General features: G+C 43.6%; 1 protein-coding gene across 1 annotated transcript in view; it reads right to left on the bottom strand.

The window, feature by feature from the left end:
• The window catches only part of FAM135B (family with sequence similarity 135 member B), an 86,432-nt gene that overhangs the window by 13,622 nt on the left and 49,595 nt on the right, over window positions 1-23,215 (bottom strand). The window contains exons 7-11 of the mRNA XM_081918650.1: window positions 14,126-14,279; window positions 12,634-12,683; window positions 3,900-4,055; window positions 2,783-2,856; window positions 211-365 (exon numbers count right to left, since the gene is read on the bottom strand). Of these exons, the coding sequence (XP_081774776.1) occupies window positions 211-365; window positions 2,783-2,856; window positions 3,900-4,055; window positions 12,634-12,683; window positions 14,126-14,279 (589 nt within the window). The remainder of the gene's footprint in view (window positions 1-210; window positions 366-2,782; window positions 2,857-3,899; window positions 4,056-12,633; window positions 12,684-14,125; window positions 14,280-23,215) is intronic.

Here is a 23,215-nt window from a genome sequence, read left to right as displayed (position 1 = left end):
AAGAGGAACAGTGTAGGACTCAAAATGGAGCACGTTTGGCTTCCGAAAAAAGTTTGAAAACCGGAACACCTATTTCTGGTTTTGCAGCGTTCGGGTTCCAAGTTGTTTGCAAACTAAGCTGTTCGAAAAAAGAAGTACTACTTTTTTTCAAAAAGAAAAAAGAAAGTAAAGTTCCCAAAGAGGAGCCCCAAAGCTCAGTTTATAACCCACCTTTGTAGGGGAAATCGACATATCTGTCTTCAAAAATAATCGGCAGCGTGCCCCAGTCTCCATCAATGTCTAGGCACTCTACTGGCAGGGGCGGCATGCTGGTGAGGTACTCGGAGTTCCGGACTTCTGATGAGATTTGGTTGTGATGCTGGATGCTGTTTAGAAGAAACGTAAGGGTAACTTTTCACTACGGTAGAGTTTCCCCACTTCCAGTTCCATTGGACTGAGTTCCCACCCCCTAGAGAGTATGCCACGATTGCCAGCAACAACCCACTTGAACCAAACATGAAACACCGTCTAAATCGTGGGGGGGGGCATTTTTCAGTCTGGGGGCTGCATTCCAGTGGGTGGAGCAACAAATGGAAACTTTACATCTGAATGGTAGGCTAGTTTCCATACCCCTGTGCTCCACCGAAGCAAAAGAGAGGAAGGAAGGAAGGAAGGAAGGACACATTACAGCAGGGTAAAACATTCTGGGTGTGAAGCAGTCAGTGAGGGGTATGGCCTAAGGGCTAGTCTAGAGGGGAACGGAGGGTTGTCTTGGCCCCTAGGCTTGAGGTTCCCTACCCCTCCTGGCTTTACTTCTGTAACAAAACAAACCAACCCCTGCGTTGCAAAGAGAACGTCAGCAATGTCTAGGCAACAAGATGACCATATACATACGTAATAGACAATCTTTATAAAATTCCCTCAAACCATAAGAAGTACAAAATGAAATCTTTAGTCTCAAAGTCTCTGAAAATCTTTAAATGAAGCGAGGTATCAAACTTTGTACGATGAAAGACAAGCTGTGAAGCTTTGTGTATTCAGCAAATATGATGTCCAGCACTGAACAGTGATTCTAGATGTTGACTACTGTTTCGTAGAATTCTTTGTCAGCGTGGTGGGAGGATATAGAATTGCTTCATAATCTTATTTCGAATGAATGTATGTAAATGAAAATATCAAATGCTGTGGAACAGTGCTCATGTAATAAAGTAAAGGTAAAGGTAAAGGGACCCCTGACCATTAGGTCCAGTTGTGGCCGACTGGGGTTGCGGCGCTCATCTCGCCTTATTGGCCGAGGGAGCCTGCGTACAGTTTCCAGGTCATGTGGCCAGCATGACTAAGCTACTTCTGGCAAACCAGAGCAGCGCACGGAAACGCCGTTTACCTTCCCGCCGGAGCGGTATCTATTTATCTACTTGCACTTTGACATGCTTTCGAACTGCTAGGTTGGCAGGAGCAGGGACCGAGCAATGGGAGCTCACCCCGTCGCAGGTATTCGAACTGCTGACCTTCTGATCGGCAAGTCCTAGGCTCTGTGGTTTAACCCACAATGCCACCCGCTGCTTATTCCACAGCATTTGTTCTTCCCATGGCTTTACTTCTGTGACAGATCCTCTCCTTACACCAAACACTCATTCTATGCCCTACTTGAGACACAGATGTGTGCCAGCCCATGTCTTTAGAACCCCCCCCCCCTCAGGCTGGGATATGTTATATGATGACTTGAGACAGAGCCTTCTTCATGGTTGCCCCCCAATTATACTGGAAGGTACCCACTACACTGGAGGTGCCCACTACACCTCCAACATTTCTCCGATCAAAATAGGGATGTCCTATTCCATAATAACAATAATTTTACTATTTATACCTTGCCCATCTGACTGGGTTGCCGCAGCTGCTCTGGGCAGCTTCAGACATATATAAAAGCACTATAAAACATTCACTATACTGGGCTGCCTTCAGATGGCTCGAGGGTCAGATAACTCCCTCCACAGGGACATCCTAAGCGAAAGCGGGACATTCCGGGATCAAATTAGAAACCGGGACAGCTTCTGGAAATCTGGGACTGTCCCTGGAAAACTAGGACACATTGAGGGTCTGCAAATTCTATTATCCTTGCTGTAAGCTTTCTGGGGATGATAGGAGTTTGAGTCCTACAAAGTGTAGACAGCACCATGTTGGCAAACCCTGAACAAAGACATGCATTTATTATCTGATACTCAAAGGGAGGTTGCCTCTGAATATGGAAGCCCCATGTAGCTTAGCTGCCAGAGCTAAGAGCGTTAGACCGATCCGTCCCCTATGTAATTGATCTGATCACAGAAGCACCCCCTGGCAAAATGACAATAAGCAACTGTTGGCCACAGAAGAAAGAGAGATTGATTCTGCCAGTATCTCTCTTTGAAATCTCTGGTTTTTATTGTGCAACATTTTCTAATTCTAAACTAAAAAACTAGGCTGACCACCCTGCTGGGAAGTGCTTCTGTAAATCTGGGACTCTCCCTGGAAAACTGGGACACTGGAGGAAAGTGCATATATTGTGCTTTCTATGAGTTGGAAGACACCATGTGAGGGCTTGACCTCCCAAAATCAGCATTACAGTATATTAGGATATGATGCTGTACCTACCTTCCAGGGAATAAGCCCCATTTAGTGCCACGGAGCCTACTACTAGGTAGCTATGCCCAGAATTGCATGGTCACATAAGTGTGTCATATTTTTCTTTTAACAAGTGAGAAAATAAATGTCATTAAATTATATAACACCACAGTCAAAAGGTAGAAATGTATCAAAAATTACATACAGGCTTTCCTGGAAAGTCACAACGGCAGGCTTTTGATGCTCAGCATGAAAGAAAGCCTCAGAGAATCTTCTTACCTGGTGAAGAAAAACATGTTAGAAGGTGTATCACCTTCAAAACAGAGTCTACAATCTACCGTATGTTTATTTGTATATTGTCTCCATAACAGCCCAAGGCATCTGACGTTCCTGGAATCAGAGTCAGCAGTGCATTTAAAAAGGCTGCAGAAGTTTGGGGTGCAAAGAAAATATACCTTGGCTTGTTCGGACAAGTGAGTCCAGAAGTTGTGCTGACTACAAGAAAATAAATATTAGGAACTCCCCAATGTAGGGATCAACCCAGTTAAACACATTTTGGCAGGAGGGAGGAAGAAAATGTCCGGAAGTGTGCATTTTGAAGAATTCGTGCTTTAAAATATGTATTTAAATGCACATTTTTTGGGGGGGGTGGATGTAAATAAATGTGGAAATGGCACAGAGCACTACAGATTTATGGGTGAACCTATGTGAAGGTGACATAAACTGGGTATAACTCATTCCTGGGATGGAGCTAAACATAAACAAATTTAGTATGCCACTCTCGAGTGCTCCACAATCAGATGCCCCGGCTTTCCACACTTTCTTGAAGTATTCTTGGGGAAGATGCCAGGATGCAAAACCATCTCCTTTTCAGGAAACTTGGGATAGTGGAATTGTAAAATGAAAGAACACAGACATTCACACCCATTGCATAAGATTCAAAGACACCCACATGGATGTCACCAAAATTCTACTCTCCCTTCCATAATTTTTTGGGGAGCTTTTCTTTCTGACCCTTCTGACAGCTAATGACAAAAAAGGGCAGGTTTGCACCTAAATGAACAAATAAGATTGAAACCAGCATTTTGTTGTAAACATGGTAGCACTTCTGTTTATTGTCATCATTACTGGTCACATCGTCCAAAACAACTCAATGCTATCTTGGTTATGCTAAATTTTAGGAAATTCATGAAATTTGGGAACCCCTAAAGATGCACAATACAATTCTGCAATGCCCTTAAAAATGAGTGGGATTGCCAATAGCCTTCGATTATATCAGGTTGTTCCTCCAAGTAGAGTTCAGAACCATCTTGCAAGGTTACCCTCAGAGTGTGATGTTCCTGGACGAGATAGGCTGTGACATCTGGGTGCAGGGTTACGAACTCCAGAAACTGGGTCCAGAGAGCCAAAAGGTGGGAGCAGAGCCAGGTGAGGTCTTTGCTGATCTGCTCTGCTATCTTTTCTGGATTGTTCAGCATCTGGAAGGGTACAAAGTAGATATTGTCAAGGCAAACTAGTGACAATGACCTTTTATTTTATTTTGCAAAAAGTCAAACATCTGAATAAGCCCGGAGGAGACCCAAAATGATTCAGAACAGAACAGAACAGTCGTTACATGAGTCTCCAGTTGCGTTTTTTCAGGATATTGAACTCGGCAAACCTGGAAGTGTATACTTTCCGGTTTCACCGCCTGTGCATGCGCAGGCGTTGTTTAGGCAAAACAACACAATCGTTCAGCCGACACACTGAGGTCCAGAGCCAAGGGCCTTCTGGCGGTTCCCTCATTGAGAGAAGTGAGGTTACAGGGAACCAGACGGAGGGCCTTCTCGGTAGTGGCGCCTACCCTGTGGAACACCCTCCCTTCAGATGTGAAGGAAATAAGCAGCTATCTTTAAAAGATATCTGAAGGCAGCCCTGTTCAGGGAAGTTTTTAATATTTAATGCTGTACTGTTTTTAACACTTGATTGGGAGCCGCCCAGAGTGGCTGGGGAAACTCAGCCAGATGGGCGGGGTATAAATAATAATAATAATAATAATAATAATAATAATAATAACAGGCCACAAACCCATCTAATATGGCATCATATTAGCCAGGATTAAGTACTCATCCCCAACTCAGCAGAAGACATAATAATAATAATAATAATAATAATAATAATAATAATAATAATAATAATATATTATTTATAGCCCGCCCATCTGGCTGAGTTTCCCCAGCCACTCTGGGCGGCTCCCAATCAGTGTTAAAAACAGTACAGCATTACATATTAAAAACTTCCCTGAACAGGGCTGCCTTAAGATGTCTTCTGAACGTCAGGTAATTCTTTATCTCTTTGACATCTGATGGGAGGGCGTTCCACAGGGCGGGCGCCACTACCGAGAAGGCCCTCTGTCTGGTTCCCTGTAGCCTCACTTCTCGCAATGAGGGAACCGCCAGAAGGCCCTTGGCGCTGGATCTCAGTGTCCGGGCTGAACGATGGAGGTGGAGACGCTCCTTCGGGTATACAGGACCGAGGCCGTTTAGGGCTTTAAAGGTCAGCACCAACACTTTGAATCGTGCTCGGAAACGTACTGGGAGCCAATGCAGATCTCTCAGACATTAAGACAGTTTGAGTGCATTGCACATATTAAGAAAGCTATGTTGAAATTTTGCAACTTTTATCAAGGTTCTTTTCTCACCCTTGTAGATCTGATCATAAAATTATAGAGTTGGATGGGCCACAAAGGGTCATTGATTCCAACCCTCTAATTCATCTTGTAATTTCCCTGGTATGTCATGTATCTTGAAAGACAACTCAGTGTGAAACTCAATGTTGGCAACGTGAGGTACAGAAGCCTATACTGGAAATGTTGCTAAGCACCTTTTCCTTCCTCGGAGTTCCTCAATCGTTTCCTCCTGGAAGGGGCTTCCAATTCTCCTGAAAATTTTGCTTCTCACAGAGTTCAACTCAATCTTGCTCTGGATTTGATGGCATCTGTGTCTTGCCCCTCTCCTTCCCTCTTTCCAGCTTCTTCAAAAGAACATTACTCGTGAGCATCAATCTAGATTGAGCTTCTGACAAGGATAATGGGAGTAGTAAAATATTCAAACTGTTTTGCGAGTCTAGTTCAGGGAAAAGATTTAAGCTGACAACGAAAGATAGGGCGATTTATGGCAAGTATCTTTTACAGAGGCTGAGATCCAGAGTTTCTCCTGCTGGCGAGAGGCTATTCTGTGCAGTGTTACCAGGATGAGATGCTCCCACCAGATGGGTATGGGTAGTTGGAGCATTCTTTGGCACTGCCCTTCTTTGGGATTGGGATGTAGACTGATCTTCTCCAATCCTCTGGCCACTGCTGAGTTTTCCATACTTGCTGGCATATTGAGTGTAGCTGTTAAGGTGCTACACTCAATATGCCAGCAAGTCTGGAAAACTCAGCAGTGGCCAGAGGATTGGAGAAGATCAGTCTACATCCCAATCCCAAAGAAGGGCAGTGCCAAAGAATGCTCCAACTACCGCACAATTTCACTCATTTCACACGCTAGCAAGGTTACGCTTAAAATTCTACAAGGAAGGCTCAAGCAGTATGTGGACCGAGAACTCGCAGAAGTGCAAGCTGGATTTAGAAGAGGCAGAGGAACCAGAGACCAAATTGCAAACATGCGCTGGATTATGGAGAAAGCTAGAGAGTTCCAGAAAGACATCTACTTCTGCTTCCTTGACTATGCAAAAGCCTTTGACTGTGTCGACCACAGCAAACTATGGCAAGCTCTTAAAGAAATGGGAGTGCCTGATCACCTCATCTGTCTCCTGAGAAATCTCTATGTGGGACAAGAAGCTACAGTTAGACCTGGATATGGAACAACTGATTGGTTCAAAATTGGGAAAGGAGTACGACAAGGCTGTATATTGTCTCCCTGCTTATTTAACTTATATGCAGAATTCATCATGCGAAAGGCTGGGCTGGATGAATCTGAAGCCGGAATTAAGATTGCCGGAAGAAATATCAACAACCTCAGATATGCAGATGACACAATCTTGATGGCAGAAAGTGAGGAGGAATTAAAGAACCTTTTATTGAGGGTGAAAGAGGAGAGCGCAAAATATGGTCTGAAGCTCAACATCAAAAAAACGAAGATCATGGCCATTGGTCCCATCACCTCCTGGCAAATAGAAGGAGAAGAAATGGAGGCAGTGAGAGATTTTACTTTCCTGGGCTCCATGATCACTGCAGATGGTGACAGCAGCCACGAAATTAAGAGACGCCTGCTTCTTGGAAGGAAAGCAATGACAAACCTAGACATTATCTTAAAAAGTAGAGACATCACCTTGCCAACAAAGGTCCGTTTAGTTAAAGCTATGGTTTTCCCAGTAGTGATGTATGGAAGTGAGAGCTGGACCATAAAGAAGGCAGATCGCCGAAGAATTGATGCTTTTGAATTATGGTGCTGGAGGAGACTCTTGAAAGTCCCATGAACTGCAAGAAGAACAAACTGATCCATTCTTAAGGAAATCAGCCCTGAGTGCTCACTGGAAGGACAGATCCTGAAGCTGAGACTCCAATACTTTGGCCACCTCATGAGAAGAGAAGACTCCCTGGAAAAGACCCTGATGTTGGGAAAGATGGAGGGCACAAGGAGAAGGGGATGACAGAGGACGAGATGGTTGGATAGTGTCTTCGAAGCTACAAACATGAGTCTGACCAAACTGCGGGAGGCAGTGGAAGACAGAAGTGCCTGGCGTGCTCTGGTCCATGGGGTCACGAAGAGTCGGACACGACTAAACGACTAAACAACAACAACAACAACATGGGACAATTTACAACCATTTCCCATTCTCCCTCCAGATCTTTATGCTCCCCCAAATTCTGCTTGGTGGGGGTTGGGAACCCCTTCAAAGCAGCATGAGATGCAATACATGTGGGAATGTTCAGGATGGCAGGAGAGGATATATTGTTTATTAATATCCTTCCTAACTTGCACTAGCAAGTTCCTTTATGTAGCAGAGTTACATTCCCCCTTTTATATGCACAGCAGATAGCTGGTTGCAGGCTCGTGTGAGCCTCTCACTATTATACATTTCAATCTGCCTCAGGTTAAATTGTACGTTCCCTTGAATCCGTCTTAAAAGAATAAAGATGCAGCAATCTTATTCAAAATCAATAAAAGAAGTTTACTCACATCAGTTCACAGTTGGATTCCTGAAGGCAGACTTAGTTACAAATATGTACATGTGGATCTACCCCATATGGGGGAATAATCCCAGTACTTCTGCTAGCTGAGAGCTAGCAGAACAGTCCTGACCAGAAGGTGGTCAAACAAAGAAGGAAGTCAAAAAGAGAAAGGTGTGTTGCAAGACTCGTCCTTTCGTTAGGTCACACCCACCTTCTATCACATGCAAAAGGAAGGATGTTCCAGCCAGGAGGAACAGGAAGTTTCGACTGGCTGGGCCAAACATTCCCTCTCATGTTTTCTCTAGCATTACAAGGAATGTACTTGACTGCCTCTCATGGATCACATCCCACAATACAGAATGAGAGGCAACACGAGGTGCTATGGTGAAGCGTAGGAGAGGGAAATAGACAAAAAATTGCCTCCCATCTTCCACCAGTAGGTTCCCTTGCTGGAACTCAGGGTTGTACCTAATACTACCATTCTAGCTGCCTGTGGACAACTAAGTGTTCTTTCCTATGGACTGCAAAAATAGAAACAACAGACATTTCTTGTTGTCAATTATACATTGTCCGCTAGATGGTGCTGCTCCATCTATAATCTATAATCTTACTAGAATAATAAACTCCTGCTAAAATGCCAAACTTTTTCTGATGCATCTGCAATATTTCCCTTGTTTGTTCCTCCAAGCACTTCCCAGCAGGGTGGGCAGCCTAGTTTTTAGTTTAGAATTAGAAAATGCCGCACGATAAAAATCAGAGATTTCAAACAGGGATATTGGCAGAATAAATCTCTCTTTGTTCTGTGGCCAACAGTTGCTTATTATCATTTTGCTGTGGGTGGTGGGGATAATTCAGTGTGGTCTCTTCTTTGGGGGTTCTCTTCTGCAGCCATAAACTGTGAAAGTGGCAAATTCCCCAGATTAGATCAATTACACAGAGGACAGATCGGTCAAATGCTCTTAGCTATGGCAGCGAAATGGAGTTTCCATATTCTGAGGTAACCTACCTCTGAGTACTGTATCAGATAATATAATGCATGTCTTAGTTCAGGGTTTGCCAACATGGTGCTGCCTGTACATTGTAGGACACCAACTCCCATCATCCCCAGAAAACTGAGAGTAAGGATGATGGTCTAAAACAGCCTTTCTCAACCTGTGGGTCCCCAGATGTTTTTGAACTTCAACTCCGATCACCCCTAGCTAGCAAGCCCAGAGCTCAGGGATGATGGGAGTTGTAGTCCAACAACATCTGGGGAACCCACAGGTTGAGAACTGCTGGTCTAAAAGAATATGAAGGGAACCTCACTAGCTTCCTTACTAGAATAATAAACTCCACCTTGCTTCAAACACCAGGCATTAGCAAGAGATTTCGTTCTTTTACATGCAGCAGACTTTAGCTTTGGCCTCGGAAATTAACTAGAAGCAAGCAAAGCATAGTTTTGGTCTCCCCAGTAACCTTTTAACCCGGCTTGAATTGGAGACGAGCATAAACATTCAACCTTTCTTCTATTTTTCAACCTTCCAGACTAACCACCTATAAACGCTGCACTGCAATGGTCAGCAAAAGCTACCATGAGACTGCAAGCATCCAACTCCCATATCTTGCGACCTTGTCCTCTCCTAAAAATTGTACTGGGCAGTAAGGTAAGCTAGAAAAACCCCAGACATGCCATCATCACCTTATCCTGGTTAGGTAAAGGTAAAGGAAACCTGGACGGTTAAGTTCAGTCAAAGGGGCAGGGGGCGCTGTGGTCTAAACCACAGAGCCTCTTGGGCTTGCCAATTGGAAGGTTGGTGGTTCGAATCCCCACAACAGGGTGAGCTCCCGTTGCTCTGTCCCGGCTCCTGCCAACCTAGCATGCCAGTGCAAGTAGATAAATAGGTACTGCTGTGGTAGGAAGGTAAACAGCGTTTCCTTGCACTCTGGTTTCTGTCATGGTGTCCCGTTGCACCAGAAGCGGATTAGTCATGCTGGCCACATGACACGGAAAACTGTCTTTTCGACCTGAAAAGTCAGGTGAGCATTGCAACCCCACAGTCACCTTTGACTGGACTTAACTGTCCAGGGGTCCTTTACCTTTTACCCTGGTTTCCAAGCACTAACTCTTGGCTCTGCAAGATGAGGTAAGAAAAAGGAGGAAATAGCACATTGTCATAGGGAACACTGATAGCCAATAGGATCATAGTAAAGTCCAACCAATGTATTTGAAATGTATAAATCTCTGAATGTATAGGATTTGGAACTGGGTTTCCCTTAATCTCCTTACTGCACTCTGAATAAATCCCCCTTTTCCACCACTGCTGTGAATGCTTTCGCCTGCCACCCCAGCTGTCAGGGAACTGCCATCAGAGCTAGAGGCGGAGGCAAGGCTCCAAAGCGATGCTGGAGAGGGGCCCAGCAGGAAGAGAGGCAGCTCATCGGCTGGGGAAGGAAATCAGCGTAACACCAGGGGTAAAGGGGGGCAGATGGGGGAATCGGCGAGGGGGCTCCAGGACTCCTCGCCAGAGACCAGCAGGGAGAGCACGGGTCCTCCGCTGCCCACACCCACCCTGCGCAGAAGACTTCTGCACAGGGAGAGTAGGCGGAGACTTGGCGTCAAAGAACTTCTTTGCTGGAAGAGGTTCAAGAAACGCCCACTGACGGATTCTGCCAGTGACTGAAACAGCCACGAAGTGAAGGGCTGTCCAGACAGAAAGGGTTTAACCAGGTAACCTAGCCATGAGCTGCGGCAACTTACGCATGAGCAACCCCTATAACCATTACTCCAGTTTTGGACTTTTTGTCCATAACGTTGGCAGTCCAAGTATTCTGGAATACTCTCTCTGCCTAAATATGGGATGTCCATTCGGTATCGCCATTGCACCATCTTCTGAAGGTACACCTGTTTAAGCAAGCATTTTCCCGATCTCCTGAACCAAACTTCCTGCTTCAATGGCTGCTTTAACTCTTTTAACAGTTGTGCTGTTTTAATGGGCTATTGTATTGAATATTCTAAGTGTGGGTGGTTTATTGTAATCTTTCAAGGGGCTGGTGTTCTTGTGTATTTCAATTAGGTGTGTTAATATTTTCGTTTTGTAATTGCTTTTAAACTTCTAAAACTGTTTAAAAGACACCTCGGCAATTAAGTGGCACGTACATGAATAAATAATAATAATAATAATGCTAATACCCCAGCCTTAATCAAGTTCTTCTCTTTGAAACCAAGCATAATACTACCCAGCCATTCTTAGAACACCACAGGGCACCATAATGCCAGCCATAAGAAACATCACCAGTGATCGTCTCACAATAAGATCCCACATTTAGCAGATATTAGGCCAATTTTGTCCACCCACAGAAAATCCCATGCCTAAGAACAACATGGCTGGATATCTCTTTTGAGTGGCTGTAGCCATCATTGTAGGGACGCAGGTGGCGCTGTGGTGTAAACCACTGAGCCTTGGGCTTGCCGATCGGAAGGTTGGAGGTTTGAATCCCCACGACGGGGTGAGCTCCCGTTGCTCGGTCTCTGCTCCTGCCAACCTAGCAGTTCGAAAGCACATCAAAGTGCAAGTAGATAAATAGGTACTCCGGTGTTTCCATGTGCTGCTCTAGTTTCACCAGAAGTGGCTTAGTCATGCTGGCCACATGACCCGGAAAAACTGTCTGCAGACAAATGTCGGCTCCCTCAGCCAGTAAAGCGAGATGAGTGCCGCAACCCCAGAGTAGTTCGCGACTGGACTTAACTGTCAGGGGTCCTTTACCTTTAACTTTTTAGCCATCATTGTAGCTATCATGTGGCAGTAAGATTTATAAGCTGAACCGCTCTGTGTTGGGTGAAAGTATGTTGTGTTGTGTGTCTACTGCTAATCAACTTCATTCAGTGATTTTACATTATGGAATTTGAAGAGAAAAATAAACCTCTTTCCAAACCTTTCAGGGGTTTTTCTTTCTTTCTTAAAAAAAGCCTCAATAGCTTTTGTTTTCCTTCATAGGGGGTAAGGAAGCTTGAGAGATTTGATCTTTGCCGATTCCTATACAAAATCACTTGGTCTGCATATGGATCAGGGCAGTGTATAAATAATAAATTATTATTATTATTATTATTATTATTATTATTATTATTATTATTAGTTTCTTAGTTGTTTTTACATCCCACAATCTGCACCAAATGAGGATAAAAGCATCAGCTAGGTAAAGCAAGGCGTAGCATGATAAAAGTCAGAATTAGAAGAACAGGATCACAATCAAATCAGAAGCAGTAACAAACAATTGGACTACCCCAAGAAATAGGAATTGCCATGAAGATACAAAACCCTGGGCAAAAGAAAAGATATGTGTTCAGTCTTTGTTTAAATATATCTACTGTGGAAGCCAACCAGATGCAACTAGGTAGGACGTTCTGAAAACGTGGCATCGCCACCAAGAAGGCCCTGCTCCATGTCACTTACAAGGCACGATCACGTGTCACCTCTCAGCAATTTAAACATATCAAAATATTTGGATATGTTTTTAACAGAAGATAAGCATTATATACAGATTTTGACAGAAAATAAACATTTTTTTAAAAAAAAAAGATGTTTGAGAAGGTTTGTGTGTTTTCTTTTAGAAAAGAAGAATGACGTGCGAATAAGGAAACTGAACAGAACTGAATTATGGGAAATAGCATGCAAAAGAGGAATGGGCTGGAATGAAATGGATTTGCAAATCACTGGCAGAAAGTGCTCCAACCCCATGTAGAAGTCATTGTGCTGGAATGCAAAACTCACGTAATTTTTTTGCCTTCTAACAACACTCCCTTCCCCATAGACAAATGCATTTACTTGACAATGGACATGCATCTTTGAAGAGGAAAAACGAAATATTGCTCTTGCAGTTGTTTGGGAAATGCACACATGGGCGTATGCTATTGTGGTAGCTACCTGTAGCTCTGCAGACAGCTGCAACAGGGTGTCTTCTACAGAAAGATCCTCTAGAAAAAAAGAAGAAAAAGGTAAAATCAATTATTTCATAAGCATCTGTGCCCAGGGTTGATTTGCATGATAACAGGAACATCAGAAGACCTCAGCCAAATGTCTCCATTGAAATGATGGAATACACTTGGTTGCTCCATCTTTTCTCACATATCTTGCCAGATACAACAAGGTGCCAAAAAGAATTAAAATAAAATTCACCACCAACTCAATATAGCATAAATAAAGACCACAATCTACCCTTTGGGAAAAAAGCAAATCAAAGGTAAGTTGGATAATTCATTCAGCCCCCCCCCTTCTTTAATGCATTACAGGAGTTATTCTTGCCAATTGGAGTAAAATTGTGACATCATTCATCCTAAATTAAAATTTCAGAGGCCTGCTAGTCTTCTATGCACCCCATTTAATCAGGGAATTTAAAAAATTGACCTATTTAAAGATTCATATCCTATGGACAATGGGTAGAATCTGAGAGAGAGGTGGGGAACACAAATTGAACTCTATATGCTCTAAACTCCCGCTGTATATCATTTCAGCTAAACTCCAGAAAGTTCTTTAAAGATGGCACTGAATCAGATAAGACAGTGCTGAATCAGAATAATGGCATGCAGAATAAGTTATTTATAGATTGTATTCCCAAGTGAGAGCTGGACCATAAAGAAGGTTGATTGCTGAAGAATTGATGCTTTTGAATTATGGTGCTGGAGGAGACTCTTGAGAGTCCCGTGGACTGCAAGAAGATCAAACCTATTCATTCTGAAAGAAATCAGCCCTGAGTGCTCACTGGAAGGACAAATCGTGAAGCTGAGGCTCCAATACTTTGGCCACCTCATGAGAAGAGAAGACTCCCTGGAAAAGACCCTGATGTTGGGAAAGATGGAGGGCACAAGGAGAAGGGGACGACAGAGGACGAGATGGTTGGACAGTGTTCTCGAAGCTACCAGCATAAGTTTGACCAAACTGCGGGAGGCAGTGGAAGACAGGGGTGCCTGGCGTGCTCTGGTCCATGGGGTCACGAAGAGTCGGACATGACTAAACGACTAAACAACAACAATTCCCAAGGTTTATTGTTCTGTGAACTTATAGAACAGCCTGTCAGGGAGGCTGGCATTATTGTCATTATATTGTGGGTGGTGAAAGGGTTGTGGCAGCAAGAAGTGTGGCCTGCTTTAAGCTAGGGATAAACTGAAATATGGGGGTTTGGTGTCCCCTGCAAGAAGTTTCCCTTTTAATGGTTGTTTGAAGGTGCTCCAAACAGCAGAAAAGGGAGAGGAAGCTGTGAGCCCATTGCCATGGTAACTGGACTGATGTGTGTAAGCAGTTTCCCATGCAAAGAGGGGAGATTGGTATGGCAGAATCAGTCATTTTGTTGGGCTTCAGGTCACCTGAACATGAGAACCGGTCCACGTGCTCAGATCTCAGGCCACGGTTGTCCTCTTACCTAACTTCAGCTGCGGCAAATTGGGAATCTCCTTAGTGATGAAGGCATAATACATGTGGAGTCCGCGATACGCCTTGAGGAGCAAGAGGCAAAGGTCTTTGTGCCACTTGTGTGCATGCTGCATGCAGTTTTCAGAGGGCACATAAAAGCTACCCTGCATGAGAAAGGAAGAGAGAAAGGGACAAGAGGAGCAGATTATTGCAACGCTCATTTTAAAAGAAATATTTATTAAGTTTTCCATTTTAATAATCCAATAAAAACCACATCAAAACATTCCAAATTACAAAGCAATCAAATAATGCCAAATATAAATGCCAAATTATATATCTTTGGGTGACTTCCCATGCTCTGAATTTTGCAGAGTGCTGATCATCTAGTATCTATCACATTGCATTTCTTAATTAGTCAATAAACCATTCTGATGTTGATCCTTCACTTGCTTTTCATTTATGTTTGCAACCACTGGTCTGTTCAACTTTTGCCTTCATAGTTCTGTGTGAAATATATTCCCCTGTTGTTATCCACATTCCAGCAATTCCATTTTTGATTCCTGCTCACAGGAGCCATAATACGCCACATCCCAAACAAAAAGACACCATTAGCTCTGGGCAGCCATCCAGAATTCCCCTCTGTAGTCTCGCTCCATCTCCCAACATGCTGGTACCTCCACAAGAACAAAATAACTCCAGTCCAGAATTCTTTCTATCCTTCCACTAATGGTAGCTACCAGAATCCTCACCCAGTCAGTATTATAATTGAACCACAATGGCAGCAGAGTGTTCTTTCAAGCTCGCTTGCATATTTCAAACAGTTGCTTTTCAGGGGAGGTTTACCAGGTAAAACTACAAGTACATAGTTCCAGTTACAGATAGGTAGCCGTGTTGGTCTGCCATAGTCAAAAATAATAATAATTAAAAAAAAATCCTTCCAGTAGCACCTTAAAGACCAACTAAGTGAGTTCTTGGTATGAGCTTTCATGTGCATGCACACTTCTTCAGATACACAAGTACATATACAGTCATACCTCGGGTTACAGATGCTTTAGCTTGCATTTTTTTGGGTTAGAGATGCACTGAAACCCGGAAGTACCAGAATGGGTTACTTCCTGGTTTCGGTGGTCGCGCATGCGCAGAAGCGCTAAATCACATTTTGCACATGTGCAGAAGCACTGAATCGCAACTCGTGCGTGCGCAGACCTGGCGCTGCAGGTTGCGAACGTGCCTCCCGTACGGATCAACCCGAGCGTCCACTGTATATTGAAAGAGAATAAAAAAGGCTCACCTTGCCCTGGTACAATTAATTCACCAATTAATTCCACCAATATTGCAACGCTTCATTTACAATAGTTCCAGGCTGAGTTGGCTTAAAAAGACTTCCCTTGGAGAACAACACCAAGGTTTAGCTAGACCAATATTTTGCATGCCAGGTTTTTCCAAGACTAATAAGGGTGATTGTGATGACCTCCCTACTGTCTCCCCGACCCTGTAAGCAACAATAACCCAATAACCCTCCTGCTGGCATACTAGTACAGGGGATCTACTTCACCCAGAGAGCCGCTTCTGATAGCTTCTGGAGCATTGTGTCCCTCATCCGTTCTGAATCAGCTGCTAATCACAGTCATTTTGGTGATCTTACGGTGATCTACCTATGGGACCGCCTCTCCTGGTATACACCATGAAGGACCTTAAGGTCCACAAATGACAACACCTTGGAGGTCCCAAGTCGAAAGATGGTTAGAGTTGTCTCAACTAGGGCCAGGGCCTTTTCAGTACTGGCCCCGAATTGATGGAACGCTCTGTCACAAGAGACTAGGGCCTTGCAGGACTTGACATCTTTCCGCAGAGCCTGCAAGACAGAGCTGATCCGCCTGGCCTTTGGTTTGGACTCAGTCTGACCCTTATGTTTCCCTCCCATTATGGTCTTGCTCTATCGGCTACTTTTAAAATGAGGCTGCATTTTAACCTGTATTTTAAATTGATTTTTTTGTCCTATTATGCTTTTATTGTAATTTTACTGGTGTTAGCCGCCCTGAGCCTGGCTCTGGCCAGGGAGGGCAGGGTATAAATAAAATTATTATTATTATTATTATTATTATTATTATTATTATTATTATTATTATTATTATCTTGCAATAGGAGCAAAACAATCCCTCCCTCTCTTTATATCTCAATCATTTGTGATTTAATAAAACACTACTATGCTATCTTCCCTTCTAAACTAAGATGTTCCCCTACAGCCCAGAACTGTGTGCAGTTGTGTGTACATGCATGTGTCAGTGTTTCTTGTGTAGCAATGCGTAAGAGGCGGTATTCCACCCTCGGATTGTTTAGAAAAGCCACGACAGCAACCAAATGTTTCATTTTGTTTCGAAAGTCATCAATTCACAACACCACCTAATTTTCAAACTTAATGCAGTGTGGTTGCAAAACAAGGCAACGTTTTAAAGGACATGTTTGCAGCCTGTCTCAGTTCAAAATGCTGTGAAACAAGATAATAAACAGCGGAGGAACGGAATGGGGGATGCGTTATTTTACAGCAGTGAAAACTTGTGCTTTTCTGAAATCCATCCTCCAGTTTTTTGAATGCTTTCTGCACCTGTGAAAGACATTTTCATTGTTCTGACTCATTCTCAGGACCCTTTTAGAATTTTGTAAAAAAAAATAATAATTGTGGGTTTGGGGCTTTGGTCTTGCGTTATCACTGCAAGGTGGCCAAGCACAGTGTCTGTTTTTTTTTCCAGTGAATGGGCTAGATTTAGATACATTCTTGGGGAAATCAGTCCTGAGTGCTCACTGGAAGGACAGATCCTGAAGCTGAGGCTCCAATACTTTGGACACTTCATGAGAAGAGAAGACTCCCTGGAAAAGACCCTGATATTGGGAAAGATTGAGGGCACAAGGAGAAGGGGACGACAGAGGACAAGATGGTTGGACAGAGAGCATTCCACAAACTGGGAGCAGAAAATGCCTGTTTTCATGTTAATGCCCTCTTGTGGAAGAGGAAGATGAAGAAGTGCCTTGGAATATAATCTTAGGGTCCCGGTGGAAAAGACCCTGATGTTGGGAAAGATTGAGGGCACAAGGAGAAGGGGACGGCCGAGGACAAGATGGTTGGACTGTGTTTTCGAAGCTACCAGCATGAGTTTGACCAAGCTGTGGGAGGCAGTGGAAGACAGGAGTGCCTGGCGTGCTCTGTTCCATGGGGTCACAAAGAGTTGGACATGACTAAACGACTAAACAACAACAACAACAACTGGTCCTGCTAGCAGACACACACACAATGACTTTTACTAGTGCCTTCTCCTCCCCCCATGGTGTGCCCCCTCACCCACCAAAATGGGCTTTGGGGGGTAAAGGGAGTGGGAAAAGAGGGAGATGATTCCATTGGGCAAGTAGAAATTCTTGCACTAATGGAACATTTGTAACAGTGCAACATTGAATCTCTCCCAATATTGATCCAGCACTGGTCAGATTCCCTGACTGCCTGCACTTTCTGACCTGAAAAAGTATTATGAGAGGCGTCTCTCTCCCCCCACCCTCCAGGATTTCACTGAAGTATGTGAAGCCAGGAAGGCTGCAGGGCACTGGACCAATGATTTGAATGATTTGTAGAATCAATCACCTCAAAAGTAAGCCGAGTCCAGCAATAATAATAATAATAATAATAATAATAATAATAATAATAATAATAATAATAATAATAAATACATATCCCCTTTGTGAGACTTTCACTGAGATTCCTCTCCCCTTTGAGAATGTTTGGATGTGATTTCAGCAGAGCACTAGTTGAAAACCTTTTAATCGTTAGCCAAACTTTCAAATTTGAATTTTGAATTAAAGTGCCATCAAACACTTTGATTTCATAGGACTTTTAATCTTCAGACATCCAGACATTCTGTTTCACTCTGGGCCAAATTTCCCAGTGTGTTAGGGCACATTTCTCCTAACACACAAAGTTTGGAAAGCAGCTCCCAGTAATACAATACACTTTTGTGGTATTTTCACTCATGTATGCATTTCTCTGCACATTTGCTCCTATTGTTATTATTATTATTGTTATTATTATTATTATTATTATTATTTCTTCTACATATGCTTGGGATGGAGAGCTACATCACAAAATTCAGAGAAGCGTGAATTTTGAAGGACAGTTGCCCTTCAGTTCACCTATCGTTTTGGGAAGCATGAAATGGACAGGCTCACATTAGAATGCGAACGGCACTGAATTTATGTGCTATCGCTACACTGTCTGTGACATAAACCTCTGTGAATATTAGCAAGAAAATGTCAGTGTGACATAAATTATTTCAACCTGACATAGTGTGAGTCACAGTCCGGTCTGGAATTTCAGGAATCGGTTCAACCACAAAAGGAGAGTTCTGCCAGGAAAGGAGCAGTAACATTTGTATGAGTTATCATAAGTACATACGAACAGGCTTCTGGATCAGGCCAATGACCCATCTAGTCTCACAGCAGTTATCCAGATGCCTGTGTGAAACCTGGAAGCAGGATTCGAGCACAAGAGCTCTCTCTCTCTCTCTCTTCCAGCAACTGGTATTTAGAGCATAACTGTGGAGGCAGAGCTTAGCCATAATGGCTATTAGCTGCTGATAGCTTTCTCCTCCTTGAATTTGTCCAATCTCCTTTTCACTGAGCCATTCAGAGCAGAGTTATATCCAGACCTCTCCCCCTCCCTTACTTACAAATTAAGAAATGTACAGGCTGACTACAAGGAACATGCAGACAATTAATACCTTTCCCAATTGTTTATCATAAAACATGCACAAAGCACCTTGGAACAGCACCATTATAGAATCACAAATGAACTTTCAAGGTGTGCATTGCATCATTTTAATTACCAACCTGTCCTGCGTTTATTGATCTACTACTTTTCTATAATGTGACAGGTCATTACCAGAATGCTGTAAAATGACTAGTAACAGAGGAATAAAGTGGCGGTGCTATGTTCAAATGAGGCAAATTACTTACTCCCAACAGAAGCAATTTTGAAAGAGCTATTAAAAGAAATAATTAGGAAGAAGTGTCTATTCACAATGCCATATTTCAGAGTGTACTCTTGCTTTCCTTGGGTGTAATTTCCTGAGGAAGGTCTCTCGTCAATGCTGTTGACCTCCTCCTCCGCAGGAACACACCCTGAGGTTCACAATGCCTCTTAAGACAGATGGTTTGGAAAGGTGGCAAAAATATGCTTTATGTGGAAGAAAGTGGATAGAGAGTTTTATTCCCTCTCTCCTAATTTTAGATCTCGTGGGCATCCAATGAAATTGAGTCCTGTGTATTATTGTTATTATTATTTTGTTGCTGAAGGTTAAGAACAAGGCTACCAGCAATATATCACAGCTTCTATAGCCTACATATAGTAAAAAGGTAAAGGACCCCTGACAGTTAAGTCCAGTTGCAGACGACTCTGGGGTTGCAGCGCTCATCTTGCTTTATAGGCCGAGGGAGCTGACGTTTGTCCACAGACAGTTTTTCTGGGTCATGTGGTCAGCATGACTAAGCCACTTTTGGCGCAATGAACACCCAAACCAGAGCAGCGCACAGAAACTCCGTTTACCTTCCCACCGGAGTGGTACCTATTTATCTACTTGCACTTTTGGGTGTGCTTTTGAACTTCTAGGTTGGCAGGAGCTGGGAAAGATCAACAGGAGCTTACCCCGTTGTGGTGATTCAAACTGCTGACCTTCCAATCAGCAAGCCCAAGAGACTCAGTGGTTTAGACCACAGCGCCACCCACTTATATCACAGCTCCTATAGCCTACATATAGTAGGGATATTTAACGTGAGAGTCGTCACAGCGATCCATAGTGAAAAGTAGAAGTCGGCAAATTTTGCTCTTAAAAATATGGCAACCCTATATAACCAGCCCTCAATAATTCAGTAAGAACTATGACATAGATGCTAGTGGCAGGGAGGAAATGGTCTGAATTTCCATGCTGGCTTGAATATGCAGCCCATGACTTGGCTGCTCATTTTGGGAGCTTTTTTTAAAGGACCTTAATCAACTTGACCTTCAAAGAAAATTTCCCACAGCTCCACATATGATCAATAACACAGAGCTCTATCCAACATTCTCCATTCGCTAACACAAAGGTGCCTGTAAAAATAAATAAATAAAAAGTGGCTTTTGCAGTAGCAGATGGGTGAGTTTTAATGTTAAAAATGGGGGGTGCATCTTATACACGGATAGTGCATAGTGGGGATGTGGGATTGGTTGCTGCTGCGAGCTAGAGATTGTCTGAGGCATGGGATTGGTGGCTGTGGGAAGGGCTGGTGTTGATTGGCGGTCGCTGCTGCAATTGGGCGTGGGATTGGTGGCCTCTGCCTGCGAGGGGACAAACGATGTGCGTGATTGGCAGCATAGGGCAGGCGGATGACCAAATTTTGGCAATACCCCCTAAAAAAAACTCAGCAACTCTGCCCCCCCCCCAAAGCTCAACATCTATGGGCAATCCTCCCCCAAAAGCTCAGCAACTCTGGGCAATCTCCCCCCATTTTCTTGGGGGGTCCCCAAAAATAGGGGGCAGCTTATACATGGTGGCGTGTTATACACGAAAAAATATGGTACTTTCATGTAACACTGCATCACATACACCCCATGTAATTTTCCCACTTGTTCCCCCGGAACATTATGATTGTGGCAGGGACATCTCCAAAGCAGCTTCAGTGCTTTCCGCTTAATTAGGAGTTCGGAACACTTTCCCCAGCGAGTAAACAAAATTGGTCTCTTCTCTATGTAAGTGAGGATCATCGCATCAGGGCACAGCTTCATTATTTGACAGCTTCTGAAGCAGCAGATTAGAAGGAAGGAGGGAGGCAGGACTGTAATAATTGGTTCTCGCCAGAGCTCCCAGCACTGTATTGCTTTGCAAAAGGAGGCAAAATAATGAGTTTTCAATGGTGCTGAAGCCAAAGTTCTGGATAAGGGTGGGGAAAGAAATTCAGTTTGCATTTAAAAGTGAAGCAATTTAATGTACACCTCCTGAAACTATAGGGCAGGTGTCAGCAAACTTTTTCAGCTGTGGGCTGGTCCACTGTCTCTCAGACCATGTGGTGGGCCGGACTATATTTTGAGGGGGGGGGATATGAATGAATTCCTATGCCCCACAAATAACCCAGAGATGCATTTTAAATAAAAGGACACATTCTACTCATGTAAAAAAACTCTGATTCCCGGACCGTCCACAGGTCGGATTTAGAAGGTGATTGGGCCGGATCCAGCCCCCCAGCCTTAGGTTGCCTACCCCTGCTATAGGGGAACTGAAATATAGCCATGCTTTGGCATTCACATTTCTCGGCATTTTGTAATGCAATTCTCCAGCCAAAATGCATATACCTCGTCTAGTGTCCGCTTTATCGAGCGCCTGTTCCATTGAACGTCTGCAGAAAACCTGGAAGTACCAGAATGAGTTACTTCCAGCTTCGCCACTTGCACATGCACAGAATTGCAAGCACAGACATGGCACTTTGTCCAGCGTACTTTTCGGCCATCGACCGGGGCTCCGGAACGGATCCTGGTCGTAAAACGAGGTACTACTGTACTAGAGTAAGGTAACAACAACAACAACAACAACAACAACAACAACAACAACAACAATTTTATTATTTACAACAACAACAACAGCAACAACAACAATAATTCTGGGCAGCTTAAAATGTACGTAGGCTAGGAAAAATAATACGATGCATCTCTGTATTCTGTTTTCACTAACATATGCATTTCTAGGCACGCTTTACCCCAGTATACACAATTCTGTACACATTACCTGGCTGGAGAACTGCCCTGCAAAATTCAGAGAAGTGCGAGGTTTCAAAGGATGGTTGTATTTTGGTTCAGGTATCATTTCAGAGTGCACCAATTTGGTCAGTTTGCCTTTAGGTGCAAACTGGATGGGATGTCTTTCCAACTCCAAGTCCTCCCACAGTGCCGCAACCACAATGGTGCTACGTCAGGGTGTAGCATTGTTCCAAAGCAGAGTTTCCCAAACTTGGGCCTCCAGCTGTTTTTAGACTACAGCTCCCATCATCCCTGACCAAGGGTCCTGCTAGCTAGGGATGATGAGAGTTGTAGTCCAACCACAGCTGGAGACCCAGGTTTGGGAAACCTTGTCCTAGAGGCATGGCTGGTGGGAAAAGGTAAGGGACCAAATGGAGATTGTCAAGAAGATGGACACATTCCTGAAGATAATTCTGGAACTCATAGTCTCAGGAAGAACTGCAGGAAAGGATGTGCTAATGAAGAGCTAGATCATGTGTGCCACTGCTTTTCCCATTTGCCCCAGTTGAGTCAATGGGGAGGCAGGGCAAGGTTGATGCTGGCAAAGGTCACAGCAGGTTCACCGAATACCCACAAGTATTTTGCACATGCTGTCATGGAGTGTACACACAATATTAATCGTTTGATCACACTCACTTAGAGTACTTGCAAAGAAAAAATCCCTACAGTGGTACCTTGGTTCTCAAAAGCCTTGGTACTCAAATAACTTAGAACCCAAACACTTCAAAGATAAGTATTCTGGTTTGCAAACCTTTTCCGGAAGCCGAACATGCTCCGTTTTGAGTGCCACACTTCCGTTTTGAGTGTCACGCTAAGGTCTGTCTGTTTTTGCTATTTGTTTTGCATTTTTGCGTCTCTTTTTGTTTTGTTTTTGTTACTGTGTGGAACCCAGTTCAGCTACTGATCGATTGTGTGACTGCAGTACATTGTTTACTGCCTTCTTTTTATGGATCAATGGTCTCATTAGAGAGTAAAATTCATGCTAAGTTGCTGTTTTAGGGGTTGTTTTTAAAAGTCTGGAACGGATTCATCCATTTTGCATTACTTTCTATGGGAAAGCGCAATTGGTTTTGGAATGCTTTGGTTTTGGAACGGACTTCCTGAACGGATTAAGTTTGAGAACCAAGGTACCACTGTATTAGGAATAAGAACCGGGATATTCGTGCCTCCCTTAAATGCCAGCATTCAAGAAGGCAAAGCAACAAACAGAAATGGAGGCAGATTTGCTCATCCCAATGAGAGCATCCTGATGCTGTTCGGTCACATAACCTGTGCTGTGAATGCACACTCTGC

This window comes from Podarcis melisellensis, assembly GCF_964234715.1.
Source record: "Podarcis melisellensis genome assembly, chromosome: 7".
NCBI classification, from domain to species: Eukaryota; Metazoa; Chordata; class Lepidosauria; order Squamata; family Lacertidae; genus Podarcis; species Podarcis melisellensis.
The sequence above is the reverse complement of the archived record's forward strand: the minus strand, read 5'-3'. Positions and strand labels throughout refer to the sequence as shown.